This window comes from Neolamprologus brichardi, chromosome 15 (assembly GCF_056152115.1).
Source record: "Neolamprologus brichardi isolate AB-2024 chromosome 15, ASM5615211v1, whole genome shotgun sequence".
Taxonomy (NCBI): Eukaryota; Metazoa; Chordata; class Actinopteri; order Cichliformes; family Cichlidae; genus Neolamprologus; species Neolamprologus brichardi.
Window position 1 is genome coordinate 31,649,146 of NC_142118.1, and position 18,744 is coordinate 31,667,889.

Below are 18,744 nucleotides of genomic sequence, written 5' to 3' on the forward strand. Positions count from 1 at the left end.
GAACTTTTCTAGCATAAAGGTCAAAAAGGGGGGAATGTTAGGTTTTGTAATGTTGATTGTCATTTATGCTTAGAAATATCTACTTATATATGCTTAGAGGTGTATAATTAATTGTGTAGTGATAGGATGTGTGATCTTTAGCAGGCTGCAAAGGCTTGGTGTGCATTCCAGAGTGTTCTGGAATCCACACCTACATCCTGGGAGCATGGGAAGAGGTCGTACATTGTTTTATTGTTTTATGGTAGGATAAACGTGGCTATATCAGTTTTAGTCTGAGTGCCTTTTGTTTAGATGAACTGCTGGACTTTCCAGACCAGTAGGTTTAGGGAAGTCATTTATGGGGTCATACTCTGACCCCACACACACACACACACACACACACACACACACACACAATCCTTTGTTCACATGCTTACCTATGTAAGATGTTATATGTTAATGACCCTATGCATATTCATGTAACCACAATAAAAGGAGTGCTATGGGGAACCTGGCTGAGAGTCTGACGGAGGTCAAGTGGTGGAACGACACTTGGCTCCAGGCAGGTCTCCCTCATGCATGAGTAACACGAAGAACTTTTCCTACTTGGTGTTCAATGCTTTTGCTGTGTTTTTAAATTGTCTCGTTCCAGCGGTGGGCCTGTGCTAGACAGACCCAACATTAACATTTTTTGCTGCCATTTTACGCCGGCCCGAGTAAAACTTCTCAACAAAACAATCCACAGACCAAAACAGGACTGGAAATATGGCCAAAAAGCGCAAATAAGTAACAATTTGGTCGAAGTCGGCGGGAGCTCCCAGACTCGCGTCCTATTTTATCAAAGCTCAACCGGAAATCCCTGATAAACCTTTTTACAAGACATTCATTCAAATCTGTGGTTATAAGGTGACACAGGCTCACCAAAATTCAACAATAGAAGATTGGAAAACTGTTGCCTGTACTTCATATTCTATAAAATAATATGTTTTTAGTTGCTGTCTGTGAGGCCCACATTTAATGAGCTGGATTTACAAAAACATAGTAAGTATTTCAGCTGAGCCCATGATAATGCAGAATAACATTGGCGGGGGATTTTTCACTTGAATGAATACTTTTAATTTTGAAAATTTAAATTGGATTTTTTTAATACATTTTAAAAATTGTGCAGTTTATTTGTAGTATAATATAGTATTGTAGGTACTTTCATAAAGCACGTAAACAATTCCTCATCACTCCTCATTGTCATTTAGTGGTTAAAGGATCGTCATGATAGTGAGACATTGCTAATGAAGCTGTAAAACTTGAGAAGGCCACATAAGAGTACAAATCTGTGATTTAATTACAAAATAGCATATTTTATTGTACCTGGTGTACCAGGTAACTGAAAGTGATATTGCTGCAGGGTGAACTACAGTATAATTATTACCTAGAATTAATCTCACTGGATCTCCTGAGTATGGGTGTGTAACTGTAAAATACAGACAAGGAAAAGCCAACAGGACGTGTCCTAGTAAAGTGCTGCAAAACTATGTGCTGGCATAACAACTTCAGTGCTCCTTGTTAGTGAAGCTCAAGATCACTGTCTAATACAGGGGTCTCAAACTCACAGTCTGGGGGCCACTTCCGGCCCACATCACCCCTATTTGCAGCCCGTATATTGACGTGAAGAAATATAATGCACTTTGGCCCTTGAAGTTACTTTTCTTTGTTAGGGAGGATTTTCTTATTATTCAGTGCAATGTTAAAATAAGTTCTTTAAAAAGCAAAAAAATTATTTAATACAAATTCAATATGAGCAGAGAGCACAAACGTGTCGAGGGACTGGCTGTGTTAGCTCAGTGAGAGAGTTATTTGTAAAGAAAACAATTTTCACTAGCAGTCAAAAACTAATGTGTACACTTATGTCTGCATTTTTATTTTGTTAAGTAGAAGCAAAATTAAAAGTGCTGGCACGTGTCTGGCCATAAAGAGAGTACCAATTTGTTTTTTTGGTAGTCAATGAAAGGCATCAGTTAGTTAAGAGTGAGAAAAAATTGTGTTCACATTTGCAGTTTTTTCTTGCTATACAATATTTGAAATGAATTAAAAAAACACTACATTTTCAGAAATTACATTATTTTCACCCTCTTCGTTGTAAATGTTAAATTCACCTTGAAGAGGTGATTGATCAGAAAAAAAAAACCTACACTACTTTAAAATGATGGTTCCCTCTAAAAGGATAAAGTCAAGCACCCAGGCCCTCACTTTAGGCATCAAAAGTTACATTTTTCCTTTAATACTGAAGACTCACAGATTTTACCAGGTCTTTACACACACACACACACACACACACACACACACACACAGTGCATTATTTACATGTCATTGCTTGGATTTGAAAAAAACTTTCTCCATTGTCAATAGATGGACAAGGAGAGAGCTCGAGAAAGCTGGTTTGCATTGTCTGCTCCATTGATCACCTCTCCAGTTTGAGCCTGTCCAAAGACATGCTTGTCAATTGGTGATTCTAAAGTGCCTGTTGGTGTGATGGAAGTATTTAAAAAAGTGACGACAGGGTGTGGGGACGGGAGCTGAGCCGAGGAAGCATTCATGCATCAAATACCAAGAGAGTCAGGGGAACACCGGGGGGGGTGACAACAAAACTAAAACAGGGAGCTAAGAACTTCACTACTGTATGTTTTCAATGTTTTTGTCACTTTTTACAGAATTAAACTCAAAGTAAGCGTTAAACCCTGCATGGTCGTACTCTCTCCTGCACTCCATATTATCCTTTGTTGATCTACACACGTCTGTTGCTGCCACGGACGTCGCACACTTGTACGTCATTGTCATGAGACACTCTCACGAAGAAAATGACGAGGATTAGTAACGCAGTAATGTAGCCTGCTTATGGGAAAGTAACAGTAATCTAATTACCTTTTTTGCAATAGTAATCCCTTACTTTACTCGTTACTTGAAAAAAGAAATCAGACTATGCAGTGTTGCCCATCTCTGGTCCACATACAGAAAGTATCATAGAAAGATTTAAGGTATCGTGCCACATTTGACCTCTGACCTCTTGTTCATGGTTTGTAAATTAAGAGTGAAAATGAAAGACAAATTTGAAACTTTGTTACTTATTACCGTTGTTTGGAATAGATAGGAATATAGGGAATTATATATTTTTATTTAAAGACAGGACTCACATGTTTTCATTTCTAGTCTTTAAACCCTGTCTCTATCCATCTAGTATTAATTCTTTCTGGGAAACAAGTATGTATATTATGCACACACACAAACACACATGCAGCTATTACCTATTTCTTGTTTTTATACCTAAGATGAATTATTGTTGAATGAAGACATTTTTCAAACACATGTAAAATGTGGGCAATTGTGTTTATTGGGTAAAGGAAAAGGCAGAAGGGGGGGAAAGGGGGGGGATAGAAAGAATGAAAGAGAGAGATGAGAGAAAATCCCAACAATCCCCTCTGAGCAAGCACCAGGCGACAGTGGATAGGAAAAACTCCTAAAGGAGAAACCTATGGCAGAACCAGGCTCAGGAGGGGGCAGTCAACTGCCGAGACTGGTCGGAGGGTGAGGGTGAAAAAAGTAAAAGGAGGGAGGGGAAGGAGGGAAATGAAGATGGAATAGAGGTGGAGGAAGACGAGGTTACATCGGGTGAGAAACAGCAGTGTCCCTCCTCCAGAACCAGTGGAAGCGTTTTTTCTTCTTTTTCAAATACTCTTCCACGAGCACTTTTTTCTCAATGATGAGGGTTTTCAGCTCATCGATTGTTTCTGCGTTTTCTTTCTCAAGTTTGTTGCATCTTTTCACCATGTCTTCTAATTGTTCTTGTTTTTCTTTAAGCTTGTCTTTCAGTTCTTCAACTGTTGCCTCCTCTATTCGCTTTGCCTCGTACACATCTGTGTGCATGTCTTCCAGCTGCTGGTTTCTCTTCTGGATTTCTTGAAGTCTACACTGCAGGTCTTTATGTGTTTTCTGTTGTTCTTGCTTTTGCGCCTGGATTTCAGTGTTTTTGTACTTCAAGGTCTTAGAAAGTTCCTCAAGTTCGGTATTTTTTCTCAGCATCTCCTTGATGCTACTCTGCATCGCTGAGCATTGTTTTTCCAGTTTTTTCTTTTCTCCTTCCAGTACAGTTGTTTTGTACTTCGTTTCGTTATACAATTCTTGGAGTGCTTGATTTTTCCTCTGGAGATCAAGTTTTTCTTCTTCCTGTTGTATTTTCTGTTGGTCTTTTTCTTGAAGCTGCTCTTTATTTCCGTGCGCTTTTTTATCAAGCCTGATTTGGAGCGATCTGTGTTTTTCCTGCATCTCGTCAAGCTTGGAGTCCATTTCTTTCTGTTTCATTTCCATTTTCTTCTTGTCTTGAAGCAACTGTTGACTTTTGTGCAGAGTTTTATCATGCTTCACTTGCAGCACTTTGTATTTTTCCTCCATGGCTTGGAGTTTGCTCTGCAAGTCTGTCTGCTCTACGGGCTCTTCTTTCTTGTCTTGGTGGATTTCTTTATTTTTCTCCAGAGCTTCATCGAGTATTACTTGCAAGCCTTCATTTTTTTTCTCGATGTTCCTCAGCTTGCAATCCATTTCTTCCTGATGTATTTTCTGTTGGTCTTTCTCGTGAAGCATCTCTTTATTTTTGAGCAGTGTTTCCTCAAGAGTTATTTGGAGAATTTTGCATTTTTCCTCCAAGACTTCAAACTTGTGGTCCGTTTCTTTCTCGAGCATTCCTTGTTGCTCTCTCTCTTGAATTAACTCTTTATTTCTGTGCACTTTTTTATCGAGCCTGACTTGAAGCAATCTGTGTTTTTCCTCCATCTCGTCAAGCTTGGAGTCCATTTCTTTCTGTTTCATTTCCATTTGCTTCTTGTCTTGAAGCAACTGTTGACTTTTGTGCAGAGTTTTATCATGTTTCACTTGCAGCGCTTTGTATTTTTTCTCCATGGCTTGGAGTTTGCTCTGCAGGTCTCTCTGCTCTACGGGCTCTTGTTTCTTGTCTTGGAGGATCTCCTTATTTCTCTCCAGAGCTTCATCAAGCATTACTTGCAAGCCTTCATTTTGTTTCTCAATGTTCCTCAGCTTGCAATCCATTTCTTCCTTTTGTGTTTTCTGTTGGTCTATCTCGTGAAGAAACTCTTTATTTCTCTCCAGAGCTTCATCAAGCATCACTTGCAAGCCTTCATTTTGTTTCTCAATGTTCCTCAGCTTGCAATCCATTTCTTCCTTTTGTATTTTCTGTTGGTCTTTCTCGTGAAGGAACTCTTTATTTTTGAGCAGTGTTTCCTCAAGAGTTATTTGCAGCATTTTCAGTTTTTCCTCCAAGACTTCAAGCTGGGAGTCTGTTTCTTTCTCGAGCATTTCTTGTTGCTCTCTCTCTTGAATTAACTCTTTATTTCCGTTCACTGTTTTCTCAAGCTTGATTTGGAGCAATCTGTGTTTTTCCTCCATCTCGTCAAGCTTGGAGTCCATTTCCTTCTGTTTCATTTCCATTTGCTTCTTGTCTTGAAGCAACTGTTGACTTTTGTGCAGAGTTTTGTCATGTTTCACCTGCAGCGCTTTGCATTTTTCCTCCATGGCTTGGAGTTTGCTCTGCATGTCTCTCTGCTGTGTGGACTGTTGCTTCTCTTCTTGGTGGGTTTGTTTCAGTTTTTCCAGAGCTTCGTCAAGCTTCTCTTGGAGCTCCTGATTCTTCTTGACCATGTTTTCCTGTTTTATGCTCTCTTTTTTCTCCTTTTGGAGCAGATCTTTATTTTTTTCCAGAGCTCCATCAAGCTTTTCTTGGAGTTCCTGATTCTTCTTGAGCATTTTATCCCCTTTAATGCTCTTTTTTTTCTCATTTTGGAGCAGATCTTTAATTTTTTCTAGAGCTTCATCAAGCTTTTCTTGGAGCTCGTGATTCTTCTTATCTTGGAGAGCCCATTGTTTCTCCTCAATAATACCTTCCCTTTCCTGAAGCTGGTAGGATAATTTTTCTAATTCAGCGCTCTTTCTCTCATTTTCATCTGTCAGGATCTTAATCTTTTCTCTGTTCATGAGATTTTCATTCTCCATTTCTTCTAATCGCTTTTCCTCTAATTCTACCTGTTCATCCCAAGGAAGAGAGCTGATATAAGGGTCTAGGGACTCATACCATGGAATAGAGCTGGTGTCAGCTCCTTGTCTTTCTTGCTCTTTCTGAGACATGTTGGAGTCTGTATACCGTGAGTACGAAAAGGATCCAAATGTTTGAAAATGCTTTACTGGTGAACGTTTGAATGCTGCTAACATAAGTGCTGCAAATAACGGACTAAAAGTTGTACCTCCTCACCCCTACTTAAGGATTCATGAGGATCAAAGCTTCAAAGGATCAAAGCTTTAGAAGCCTGTGACATCAGAATTCCATAAGCCAATGAGGTTGTCACATGACATTTTTGAATGAGGTCATGTTTTTGTATGAATTTTTTAAATAACATCAACATTCCGTAAGCCAATGAGGTTCTTATATGACTTTTGAATGAGGATAATTCTTTTGTGTTAAAAAAAAGTGTAAAAAGTGTTATTGCAATAACATAAAAAGTGAGTAAAGAAAGTAAATAAAAGTACAGTTTTATTTATATAGCACCTTTCAAAACAAATTCATTGTGTCTGAGTTGTATTGGTAACTCGTTGAAGTGTTACTGGATATCATAACTAGACAGTTTGCGCATACAGTGAGTGAAAGCATTGGGTGGACTGAATCAGGTTAAATTAAATCAATAGAACTGAGTGGATTGTATTGATCAGAGAGTTAGAACAACATCTAAAGGAAACTTTGATTAATCTGAAAGGAACTAATATAGGTTAACAGGTAGCTGATACAAATCAGGATTTAAAACCATTTTTGGTTTGTTTGTTTTTCTGTTTAACTCCTTGTTTTATTCAATATTGCAGTTTATATGATAGTATTATGGGTTTGTTAAACTCACTGAAAAAAAGGGATTGGCCAGCTCTTGGATTTATGTAAGCATCTTGCGTGTATTTGATACAATTGCCTCATGGTTTAAAGTTAAGTGTAACTATATAGTTTAGAAACTACATAATATGCAGAGAGGGTAGATTAAATTGTTCATATCATGTTCGAGTGAAGTAAGTCAATGATATAGCAATGTTAAATCTCGCGACACTGCACGGGATTTCAGTCTTGCACGCTTTGGATCATGGTTTGAGGAAGGCATCCAACTCAGTCAAATCGAACAACCGCCTCTACTTTTTTTGGTAAACCAAAAAAAGTAAATTGGGTGGTTGTTACATTAAAAAAGTCTACCTTGTAATTTGAACACAAATTTTTCATGTTTCTATCTTGAATGTAATTAAATCATGTAGGATCTGTACAAAATTCAACAACTTAATTTGTTCTTGTTGAGATGACATGATACAATCTAGTAAGAGTGGTTAGTTGCTGGACTCATGAAATTAACAAGATCACATGAGATTTCAAACTGCAGGAAAATCACTAGAGTTATAAGAGGCAGACAACTACACACACACAACATGTATGCTATTGCTTTTTATTGTGGTTTAACCTGTCAAGGACAAAAACGTACAGAAAATTCTGCATCAAGCCTTGAAATCATAGCTTTCCTACTTTTGTTAACCCTGGATTGGTGACATGGTGGTTAGCGCTGTTGCCTGACAATAAGAAGGTCCTGGGTTCAAATCCAAAATATGGCTAGTTTGCACTGGTTTTTCTCTGGGTATTCTTGTGACCTCCTGCAGTTATTAGAGTCAGCTTAGGTTGATTAGTGATTCTAAATTCACCATGAATGTGAATGCAAATGGTTGTTTGTCTCTATGTGATTGACTGGTGAGCTGTCCAGTGTGTACCCTGCCTCATAACCTACCCCCCCACCCCTGCAACCAGCATAACGATAAGAGGATGTTAATTGTTGTAGATCCATTCAACCTTTATGATAACCAGACTCTAGACTTTGTTGAACATTATGTAATATGAAGACAACATGCAGTATTTAAGTAATCAAGTAGTACTGTGGTTAAGGTTATTGAATACTGTTGAAATAAAATGACAAAATTGTGAAGGATTAAAATATTCCAAGAGCTCAACTTACTTCATCTAAACATGTTTCAATCACGTTTTATGAACACAAAATGCACAGGTTTATTGACTATGAATAAGTTGTGTTGATTTAACTCAGTTGTTTAAGTTTCTGCCAAAGCAAAACGTTTGTGTGCAACCAATGTCCACTATTGAATCAAGTAAATCCAACATGGCCTTTTTTTCAGTGCTGTTCCATGTGAAAATGTTGGGAAATGAAATATCACGGGTGGAAATCAATGAAAGTGGAAATTCAGAAGAAATTCTGTCCTTTTCCTCATTAATGCACATTATAGATAACTATGCAATGTGTCTGTTGCACACTTTGTATGTCAGGAATAACCATAAATGTGTTGTCTTACAAACGGCTGTATCAGGTCTTTACATCCACAATAAGCGAGGATAACAGAACTCCTGGAAAGCAAAAAAAATGTGGTTCTTGTTTTTAAGACGGTCACATTTAGTTTCACGCTGCGTGATGCTGGGTTGTTGCAGACAAACCTGATTATGTTTCCCACTGGGTTTTATACTTCAGAGGCAACACAGAGTAAAAAGAAGCATTGTTATTTCAGTGTAACATTAGTCTCAGTTTAGTTTTATCCCCTTGTAAATTTGATAAGAGCCAAATTGAGGAAACAAACTCAGTGTGTGGCCAGAAAATGCCATGGTGGCTTACAAACACATGTCAGAACAAAATATGAAGGATAAGACATCACACGTATAACGGAAAGAGACGCTGTTGGGTCTGTCTAGCACAGGCCCACCGCTGGAACGAGACAATTTAAAAACACAGCAAAAGCATTGAACACCAAGTAGGCAAAGTTCTTCGTGTTACTCATGCATGAGGGAAACCTGCCTGGAGCCAAGTGTCGTTCCACCACTTGACCTCCGTCAGACTCTCAGCCAGGTTCCCCATAGCACTCCTTTTATTGTGGTAACATGAATATAATATATATGTATATATATATATATATATATATATATATATATATATATATATATATATATATATATATATATATATATATATATATATTATAATATAATATAATATAATATAATATAATATATATAACATGCATAGGGTCATTAACATATAACATCTTACATAGGTATACATGTGAACAAAGGACTGTGTGTGTGTGTGTGTGTGTGTGTGTGTGTGTGTGTGTGTGTGTGTGTGTGTGGTCAGAGTGTGACCCCATAAAGACTTCCCTAAACCTGCTGGTCTGGAAGTCCAGCAGTCCATCTAAACAAAAGGCACTTAGCCTACAACAGATATAGCCACGTTTATCCTACCATAAAACAATAAGAGAAGGTACGACCTCTCCCATGCTCCCAGAGTGTGGGTGTGGATGCCAGAACACTCTGGAATGCACACAAAGCCTTTGCAGACTATTAAGGATCACACATCCTATCACTACACAATCGATTATACATCTCTACCAATCTAAAACTAATTATAAAACTCTAAGCATATATAAGTAGATATTTCTAAGCATAAATGACAATCAACAATACAAAACCTAACAGACGCAGAAGAATCCATCTCTGAAATTTCTCCCTTTATTGAACTGGCATTTGCCCGAGACCACCGGAATTGGTGGGATGGACACAAAGAAAATCGAGGGTAGGCAAAAATCCGTCAGGAGGGATCAGGAGAGAACAACGGTCTGCCAAGCCATTCCCTGCTTCAGAGTTTTGTAATTTTGCACCTGCTGTCGCTTTAATATTAAACTAACGAGGTTGAAATAGACTCACAGTGGTTTCTGCTTCTTAATTAGACAGATTTATATCCCTTCATGTGCTTCCGTCTTCTGTGCTTCACTGTCTGTGATCATGCTCGAGCTCATCTTCAGTCAGTTATCTTCTGTTTGTTTCCTGCTTCCTTTTAAAGGTCAAGGATCCCACCTTCACCTTGCCACCTGCCTGCGTGCCATGGACGCCCAGGTTTGCAAATACAATAACTTGAAAACGAAGCAATGTTGTATTTTCAAATTGATACCATAGATACATCTAGTACAAGTCTTGAAAAAGTTTGCATCTTCGTGACCTTGACCTCAAGGTCTGATGCCAAGTCTTGTCACTTGAGACTGAGGTGATGCAGGATTTTGAAATTTATTCTATATGTGCAGCTACTAAGAGGCTGAAGGGTAACACTGATATTCTTATATTTTCATGGAGCTGCTCTCAAAGCTTTGTCATCTCACCTCAGTTCCTATAATTCAGTCCTGGTCCTGCATCACAGTGTGTGGTGTGGAATAAAACTGTGACAGTGTCAGAGATTTAGCTTGATCATCTGAGCGTAGCTGCTGCTGCTACTAGCAGCAATAAATAGTTTTTCAGTTTTTAAATTTTAGCGCAGGTTTGCTTTGATGCAGTCTGCTATATGTGTTTAAATCACTGTCTGCCTGTAATGTGTTAGAGGGAAGATGAAGGAGGCACAGGAGAGGAGAAAACTGGAGGAGGAGCTGAAAGAGCAGCAGAGGCTCATTGATGCTCTCACTGCTGAAACCATGACTCTGAGAGAGGAGGCTACAGCCCTGCATTTGGGACTGGGCTTAGGTTATTGTTAGTCCAGCTATGCTGATAAATCATGAGTTGGTGACGATGTGCCTCTCAGGCAGGGTTACAGCAGCGGACGGCAGAGCTGGAGTGGAAGTTGGACACAGTGGTGTTGGCGATGGGAGGGCCTTTAATTGGACCCCAGCAGAGAGCTGAAACATCAGGATAATTCAGGTGTGTTTAAATGAGCTGCGTGTTTGCTCAGCAGAACTCTCGTCGAGCAAATTATGTTTTAAAAAGTGGCAGCACATCCTGCTCTGCCTGAATATTCTCCAGCAGAGTAAATGTGTCTGTGTGAAGTGCAAAGAAGAAGCTCCATCACTGTTTGTTCCGAAATTAGCCACTCCACCTGCACCTGCTGGCTTGCACACCTCATTGCAATGCAGCGCTCAGGTTTGTTTGGTAGGCACTGAAAATGTGTCACATCGTTCATTTATCCTCAATCTGTGCTGTGTTTGCGCTGCAGGTAATTAAGTCCTGGGAGTTTTATCACTGAGCCAAATTATCATACTGTTACACTCCTGTATCTTCTCCTGAGTGCTGGAGGGGAAAGCAAAACCTGACCATTACCATCTTTTGGGGAAACCTGCAGTCAGCTGAGACGGATGAGTGACGAAACGTTTCTCCCACTGAAAACGCTACGTCCAGATGAACAGAATTAACTTTTGGAGATTGACCATTACCAGTTTTTCATATAGGCAGGAGACCTTTGGTCAAAGAAAATTATTAATCCATCTGAACTCATTAATATTTGTAGGTACAACTGTGTTCTGGGATATCCTACACTTCCATGTGCAAACATGGATAGCCTGAGGTTAAGAAAGGAGCAGGAAGGTGGTCCCATGATCAGAGCTGGACGGCTCCCCTGTTGCCTCTCTCAGCGGGGATCAGTCCAGTCTGGGCCTGCTGCAGGCCATGTTGGGTCAGGTGGAGCTGGATAAAAACAAAAACAAATAAACAAAAACAAATAAAAATAATTACAAAGAAAATATATTGATTTAAAAGTTTGTGTTAAATGTTGTAAGTCAGATCGAAATAGAAAGATCAGGTGTGGGTGGACAGGAATGACTAGATGTCAACAACTTGATTGGATGGCCAAAGTGTGAAATGTGACGTCCTGTGAGGGAAGCGTGAAAAAGCGTGAGCAGGTATAAAAATTAGGTAAAAAAAAGACATTCTGGGTTCTTCCATTTTGTCATTTGCGAGATGAGCAGTTGGGAAGGTTGGATGTAAGAGGTTCACAGTTGAAAGTTCAAGCAGAGACGCTAGAGGGGGCACCACAGCCCAACCTGTGAACTGGTTTCAAATGAATGCCCAGCTGCTTTCCTGTTGGGTGATTTTCATCAACACAGAACACGGGGATAAATGCATTTTTGGTTCCATCCTCTCTCCTTACCAATAAAATGTCCTACTTTGAGTTTGTCTCCACCTGCTGGGCAGTGGCGTGTTTAGGGTGGAGGATGTAGTTGCAGCTGTCCTGCAGGTGGAGGTGGTGAAGGACAAGCAGAGCAGCAGATTTGTGAGTGTTTTGGACTTGAATTAAAAAGACCAAGACGTCCTTATGAGGCTGCTGTGTGAGGCAGAGACAGGTATAAGGATGTGTATAAAGATTGGGTCTCGCTGTATTGCTCAGGCTGCACTACAGCATCTATTGACAGGTGCGATCCCACTACTGAGTGACACGGGGGCTTTGACCTGCTCCGTCTCCGACCTGGGCCGGTGCACCCCTCCTTAGGTGACCTGGTGGTCCAAGGCTCCCCCAGGATCACCATATCAATGCCGAACTTAGTGCGGACACCCGATCGACATAGCCTGCTGCAGCTCAGAGCTCCTGAGCTCAAACGATCCTCCAACCTCAGCCTCCCGGTAGCTTGGATTACAGGCACACGCCACCGCACCCGGCAAGAAGCAGCTACGTTAACAGGGCTTTTAACTATGTCTGAGGTGACATCATGACACTAACCTGCTGCCCATCATTAGCAAAGTTGTAATGATGGGCAGCAAAGATGAGGAATGAATGGTGCACAATCGTTATATGCAAGTTTTTAGAAAGCTCGTGGTTAACCCAAGAGTATTTTGTCACAATATCAAGAAGAGAAAAGCTTCAATGTCAGAAGTGAGATTCAAACCTAAGCCTCTAGGGGAAACTACAACCTGAACGCAGCGCCTTAGACCGCGCGGCCATTCTAGTGACAGTTTGGTGGAGGTTACCACTATTAGATACTTTGGAAGAAACAAACATTATCCTTCTCATAACATATAGCAGCTGTTCAGCCATGGAAACGTAGTGCGAATAATCTACAATGTCATCCATACTGATCATTTGGCTGAATACTTTTTGGCAGGTTGCCATGACCTGACAGTTCACATATTTTCACATCGGTTCCATGGTGTAATGGTTAGCACTCTGGACTTTGAATCCAGCGATCTGAGTTAATATCTCGGTGGGACCTGCTTTTTGGGAGGTGAAACCATACTGCATGTCACGTAATGATAACTTGTTCAGGTTTGTGGTCGCCAAGCAGTCTAAGGCACTGCGCTCAGGTCGCAGTCTCCTCTGGAGGCGTTTGTTCGAATATAGCAGCTGTTCAGCCATGTAAACACATACTACGAAGCTCGTGGCGCCCACTTTCTGTGCTGACTTTGAGGTCGGAAGAGGTTTGGAGCTGTGCAGTTAGTGAGTCAGCAGAGTGTTTGTGACTTTTGGCACAAGCGCACCTCAGCACTCGGATACTCCAATCTGTAACTTTGTGTGGGTTGTAACTGAATTTCAGACAGCTCTTTAGTACCACATAGTGACTGACAAGTGAAGGAACTCTTTAGTGATTGACAAGTGTTTTGTAAAGGCAGACGTCATGGTTAGCTGCTTGATTTTATAAAGCTCTCACAGAAAGCACAAGTCATACAGAAATTCAATGTGCCAGAGTAGACATGCAGTATGGTTTCACCCCCCAAAAATCAGGTCCCACCGATTTCTCCAGATTTCACTCCATAAGAGTTTCCTATTTTCAACACTCTCCCAATTCATCCAGTGACCCTACTTGGCCACAGCTATGGCTCTGGCGTGTCTTACTGTTTCCTCCTTTCGACACACCTCCTCCACCACCATTTTTTGACGTTCGGTTACAGATACCTGTTGCCACCGAGGTTGCCAAGACCAAATCCTTCTCTGCCCTGTTGGACGCGACCCACAACGTCATTATGGCTCAGAGCCGATTTGGCCTGTAGCCTAGACGTGGCTGGGGTCCACTTCCTCCCTGTTGCCAGGGTGGGAGCAGTGCCCCTCACTATGGGGTCCCGGGAGTCCTTGAGTGAAATCTTAAGCCTCAATCAAGGAGTGTAGTGTTGTTAATCCGCCTGAGGTCATAAGCCAAGTTTTGCCTTAGTTTTTCAAGTTGCCAGGTATCATTGAGGTCTACATTATACCACCGTCCCAGGCTCTTGATGGACATCTCTTAGACTGTTGGAATTGGTTCTCCACTGATATAGAATTGCCAGTTTAAAGTGTATTTTGTCACAACAGTAAGAAGTCTTCAAAGGTTGATTCTGTTCATCTGGATGTAGCGTTTTCAGTGGGAGAAACGTCTCGTCACTCATCCAAGTGACTTCTTCAGTCTCAGCTGACTGCAGGTTTCCCCAATCTTATAAACAGTATATTTGCATAATGACTGAAAGCAGCCACCTGAAGGAACAGTGGGCTTGGAGGTCAGTTCCTTCATCATGATTATGCAAATTCTCATGACCATTGATCAACAACCACTGATCAAAGACCCATGAGTAGCAGCAAGAAAGAAGTGCACAGATACAATTGTCAGAAGTGGGATTCAAATCCACACCTCCAGGGGAGACTGCAACCTGAACGCAGCGCCTTAGACCACTCGGCCATCCTGACATGCTGGAAGTCACCACTGGTGAATAATCCAGCGCAGTTGCTGATTTCCATACGACATACTTGTATGTTAAGTGCATGTAATAAACAAAAACAAATAAAAATAATTACAAAGAAAATATATTGATTTAAAAGTTTGTGTTAAATGTTGTAAGTCAGATCGAAATAGAAAGATCAGGTGTGGGTGGACAGGAATGACTAGATGTCAACAACTTGATTGGATGGCCAAAGTGTGAAATGTGACGTCCTGTGAGGGAAGCGTGAAAAAGTGTGAGCAGGTATAAAAATTAGGTAAAAAAAGACATTCTGGGTTCTTTCATTTTGTCTTTTGCGAGATGAGCAGTTGGGAAGGTTGGATCTAAGAGGTTCACAGTTGAAAGTTCAAGCAGAGACACTAGAGGGGGAACCACAGCCCAACCTGTGAACTGGTTTCAAATGAATTCCCAGCTGCTTTCCTGTTGGGTGATTTTCATCAACACAGAACACGGGGATAAATGCATTTCTGGTTCCATCCTCTCTCCTCGCCAATAAAATAAGAATAAAATCTGCATTAGCTCAACGTAGTTTAGTCAGATAAGTGTTGTTTATTTTATACGGCGTTCACAATTCATACAGAAATTCAAAGTACCAAAGAAGACATGTAGTATGGTTTCACCACCCAAAACTCAGGTCCCACCGAGATTTGAATTCAGATCGCTGGATTCAGAGTCCAGAGTGCTAACCATTACACCATGGAACCCCTGTTGTAGGGTTTATACTGTCAGGTCGTGGCAACCTGCCAAAAAGTATTCTGAATTAAGTAAGAACGGTTCCATGTAAACCCATGCCGGAGGTGGATCAGATGAGAAATAGTATATCATCATGCGCAATTGTGCAGCCAAATAGTACCACTGAAAGTTAGGACCCTTAAGCCCACCCCTGTCAAATGGCAGATATAATAGAGTTAACCGAAGCCGATGGCAATGATTTTGCCAAATAAAATTGGTAATAATTTTCTTTAAGTTAAGAAAAAGACCTACAGGTACTTGTAGAGGGATATTCTGAAATAAGTAGAGGATTTTAGGGAGTACGCTCATCTTCACAATAATATGATATGGGAAGATTTGTCTACCTATCTACAACCTCTGGCAAAGCGGATGGCACAACACAGAAGAGCACAGAAGAGGTCAAGGCCCAGCCAAAAGTGAGTTTCAACAATGAGATGGGATTCATGATAAAAAAAGAAAAATGTCAATGTGATGACATCCAAAGAGGGAGCTCGCAGTTCCCAGTTTTCATGCTGATGTTAAAGTCAGAGGAGGTTTAGAGATGTGGAGTCAGTGAGTCAGGAGAGTGTTTGTTACTATTACGCACAAGCACAACTCAGCACTCAGACACCCCATCGTGTAACTTTGTGTGGTTGTGGTAGGACTCGACTTATGCGGTCAAAGAAGTGCAGGAGACTGATGCTGTCCAGTGTAGCGAGTGATTTATTCACCATTTTGTGACCCAAACAATATTTACAAAGAAACAAATAAGAAACTCAACTCTATAATTAACTCAGTTCAAATAAACATAACTAAACTTAAATCAACGGAAATTAAGGTCAAACTGCACACAGCTACACTGACCCGAACCTTTTCCTGAAACACCTGAGTTCTTCTGCTTAAATAGTCCACTTAATCAAACAATTTCTCCTCTGGACTATTCCATTCAGTAGGTAGATACGAAGAACATGATTATATTCAAGTCTCTACTACTCCTCTTTACTGGCAACATGAACTCTGGTGTAATCAATACATATTATAACAATAAATCTACTTCTTCATAAACCCTCTAAAATCAACTTTATTAAATTATAAGAGTTCTTCCACTTCTGCACTTGGTCTCTTCCTGTGACCTCAGATGAACCCAGAAGCTATAAAGCAGGAAGTAAAACTACATTTCCTCCTTTTGTTTCTGGAAGACAGGTAGGTAAGGTAAGTTCTAAACAATACAAATTAACAGTTGAAATAAAGAACATGTTAACTTAACAAACTTGTATGTGTAACAGTCCCCCGGACCAAGGAAGAAATAGAGAGAGCCTCGACGGGTGCAGTAATTTTTACTTTAAGATTCATTCAGAATCTCACAGTGCTGAGGTGCGCCAATGCACCGTGAAAACTAAACAGAAACACAAAATACATTTTCTTAGACGCTTATTACAAATATGAACTCAAATAAAGCAGAAAATACAACAAAATATCAAGTAAGAAAACAAATAAAACTTAAAACATGTACCTCGCTCTGCCTTCCAAGGGCTGCAAATTGTTAATTTTGTTAGAGTCCGGTATCACGCTGCTTCATGCTTCATCGAGAGCTGCCTACTGGGACATGTGCGCCACAAAAACCGGTCTGAGCTGGAAGTGCAGCTTGCCGCTAACTAAGCAACAGAGCCCTCTACTGGACACTACGCATAGCTGTTCAGGCTTAGATCAATAAACAAAACTGGACCTTTACACTCCCACCAAATCATGTATAACAAACAATATTCTTTACATGATTTCCAGCTTTAACATATGCACATTACTACAAGAACGAACACAATTTCAAGTACATCATCAATAAACTTTCGCAAAAATACGCCTGATGTGACAGTATTGATTGAAACATCAATTAGTTATTTTCTAATAGAACTACAAGCTTTTGAACAGGTCGCTCAACTATGTGAGGTTTGTGTGCTGTTCCCTGCTTCTTTATTAAGCCTTGATCGCCAACTTGAAGCTTGACTCTGCGGACCAACCCGTCATCTTCTTCTGGTGCTTCAACCACTCAAGCCAGTTGCCACTGATTTCTGGGAAGCATTCTGTCTTGTAGATATGTTCAGAAGGTACTCTCTTTTCCATCTACTCCGTTTCCTTGCATATAAGTCCTCTTTCACAAACTTTCCTGGTGGAGGCAGTGCAACCTTCTCGTTGCTGAGGTACCTAATATAGGAGCATGCACCATATCCTAAATCACTAGCATCACAAAAGTGGTGCAGTTCCACCTTTACAATGTCTGTTAGTTCTGGTGGGTGGTAACATCTAGGCACTGCAACCGATTTTAGTCTTTCCAAACCATCTTTCCAGTCCTCCCACCGTGAACGCAAGTTGTCAGGAAGGGGGTCATCCCATTCAGTGCCTCTGCGACACAGTTCCTGTAGGATACCTTTGCCTCTTAAGGTGAAGGGAGCTACGAACCCTAGTGGGTCGTACAGGGATGAGATCACTGACAGTATGCTCCGGCGAGTAGGAGGTTGGTCCTTAGTGTTTATTTTGAAACTGAAAGTGTCATTTTTGATTGACCACTGGATGCCGAGCACATGGCCTTCAGCTGTTGTGTCAGGTTTGAGATCGAGCGGTTCTGTGGTGTCTGCTCTGTCTGAGGGTTCCAGCTGGGAAAGCGCATCACTTTGGTTTGAGTTGAACTTGTGCAGATGTAGACCGCCAAGTCTACAAAGTGCTTGTGTTTCGGTGATGAGTTCTTGTGCCTCTTTAACTGATGGGACACTAGTTAGACCATCGTCTACATAAAAGTTCTGTTCAACAAACTCTGAGGCCTTAGGATAGTCTGCTCTGTACTGTTGTGCTAAATATTTCAGGCCGAAATTAGCACATCCAGGGGATGAACTGGCACCGAATAGATGTACAGCCATTCTGTACTCTCTGGGTTCTTTGTCTAATTGTCCATCCTGCCACCACAGAAATCTTAGATAGTTGCGCATGTCAGAGAACTGGTGGAACATTCTCTCAATATCACAGATTATGGCTACATTTTCCTTTCTGAAACGACAGAGTACCCCCACCAATGAGTTGATCATATCTGTGAGAAGAGTGTCGTTTAATGAGACACCGAGAAATTTTGCTGAACAGTCAAAGACGACTCTTAGCTTGGCTGGTTTTTTCGGGTGATATACCCCATGGTGTGGGATGTACCATGCAGTCTCAGCATCGGTCAAAGGAGGGGCTAATTCTGCATCACCACTGCTGATAATGTCTCTCATAAAGGAACAGTAATGTTCATGATACTGTTTATCAGCCTTTAGCCTTTTCTTCAAGTGTTGCAGTCGGACTGTTGCTAGCTTCTTATTGTTGGGAAGCGCTGGTGGATCGTTGCCCTTGAAGGGAAGCGGCATCTCATAGTGCCCATCTAGTCTTTGTTTTATTGTATCACTGAGGATTTGTATGAAGCGAACATCATCCTGTGATACATACTTATCCTCATAGTTTCTCTCATTAAA

General features: G+C 40.7%; 1 protein-coding gene and 3 non-coding genes across 4 annotated transcripts; all 4 read right to left on the reverse strand.

Moving 5' to 3' along the window:
- Positions 1–3,630: 3,630 nt before the first annotated feature.
- LOC148098594 (uncharacterized) lies at positions 3,631–6,333 on the reverse strand. The gene has a single exon (XM_087852254.1). The coding sequence runs from the start codon at positions 6,244–6,246 to the stop codon at positions 3,631–3,633; it is 2,616 nt and encodes an 871-aa protein (XP_087708380.1). The 5' UTR covers positions 6,247–6,333.
- Positions 6,334–12,219: 5,886 nt separating this feature from the next.
- LOC148098595 (signal recognition particle RNA) lies at positions 12,220–12,518 on the reverse strand. Its single transcript, XR_015720764.1, has one exon.
- A 1,906-nt stretch (positions 12,519–14,424) lies between these two features.
- trnal-cag (transfer RNA leucine (anticodon CAG)) lies at positions 14,425–14,507 on the reverse strand. The gene has a single exon. It is a non-coding gene; the product is annotated as a tRNA-Leu (tRNA).
- Positions 14,508–15,171: 664 nt separating this feature from the next.
- trnaq-cug (transfer RNA glutamine (anticodon CUG)) lies at positions 15,172–15,243 on the reverse strand. Its single transcript has one exon. It is a non-coding gene; the product is annotated as a tRNA-Gln (tRNA).
- Between the last annotated feature and the right edge of the window lie 3,501 nt (positions 15,244–18,744).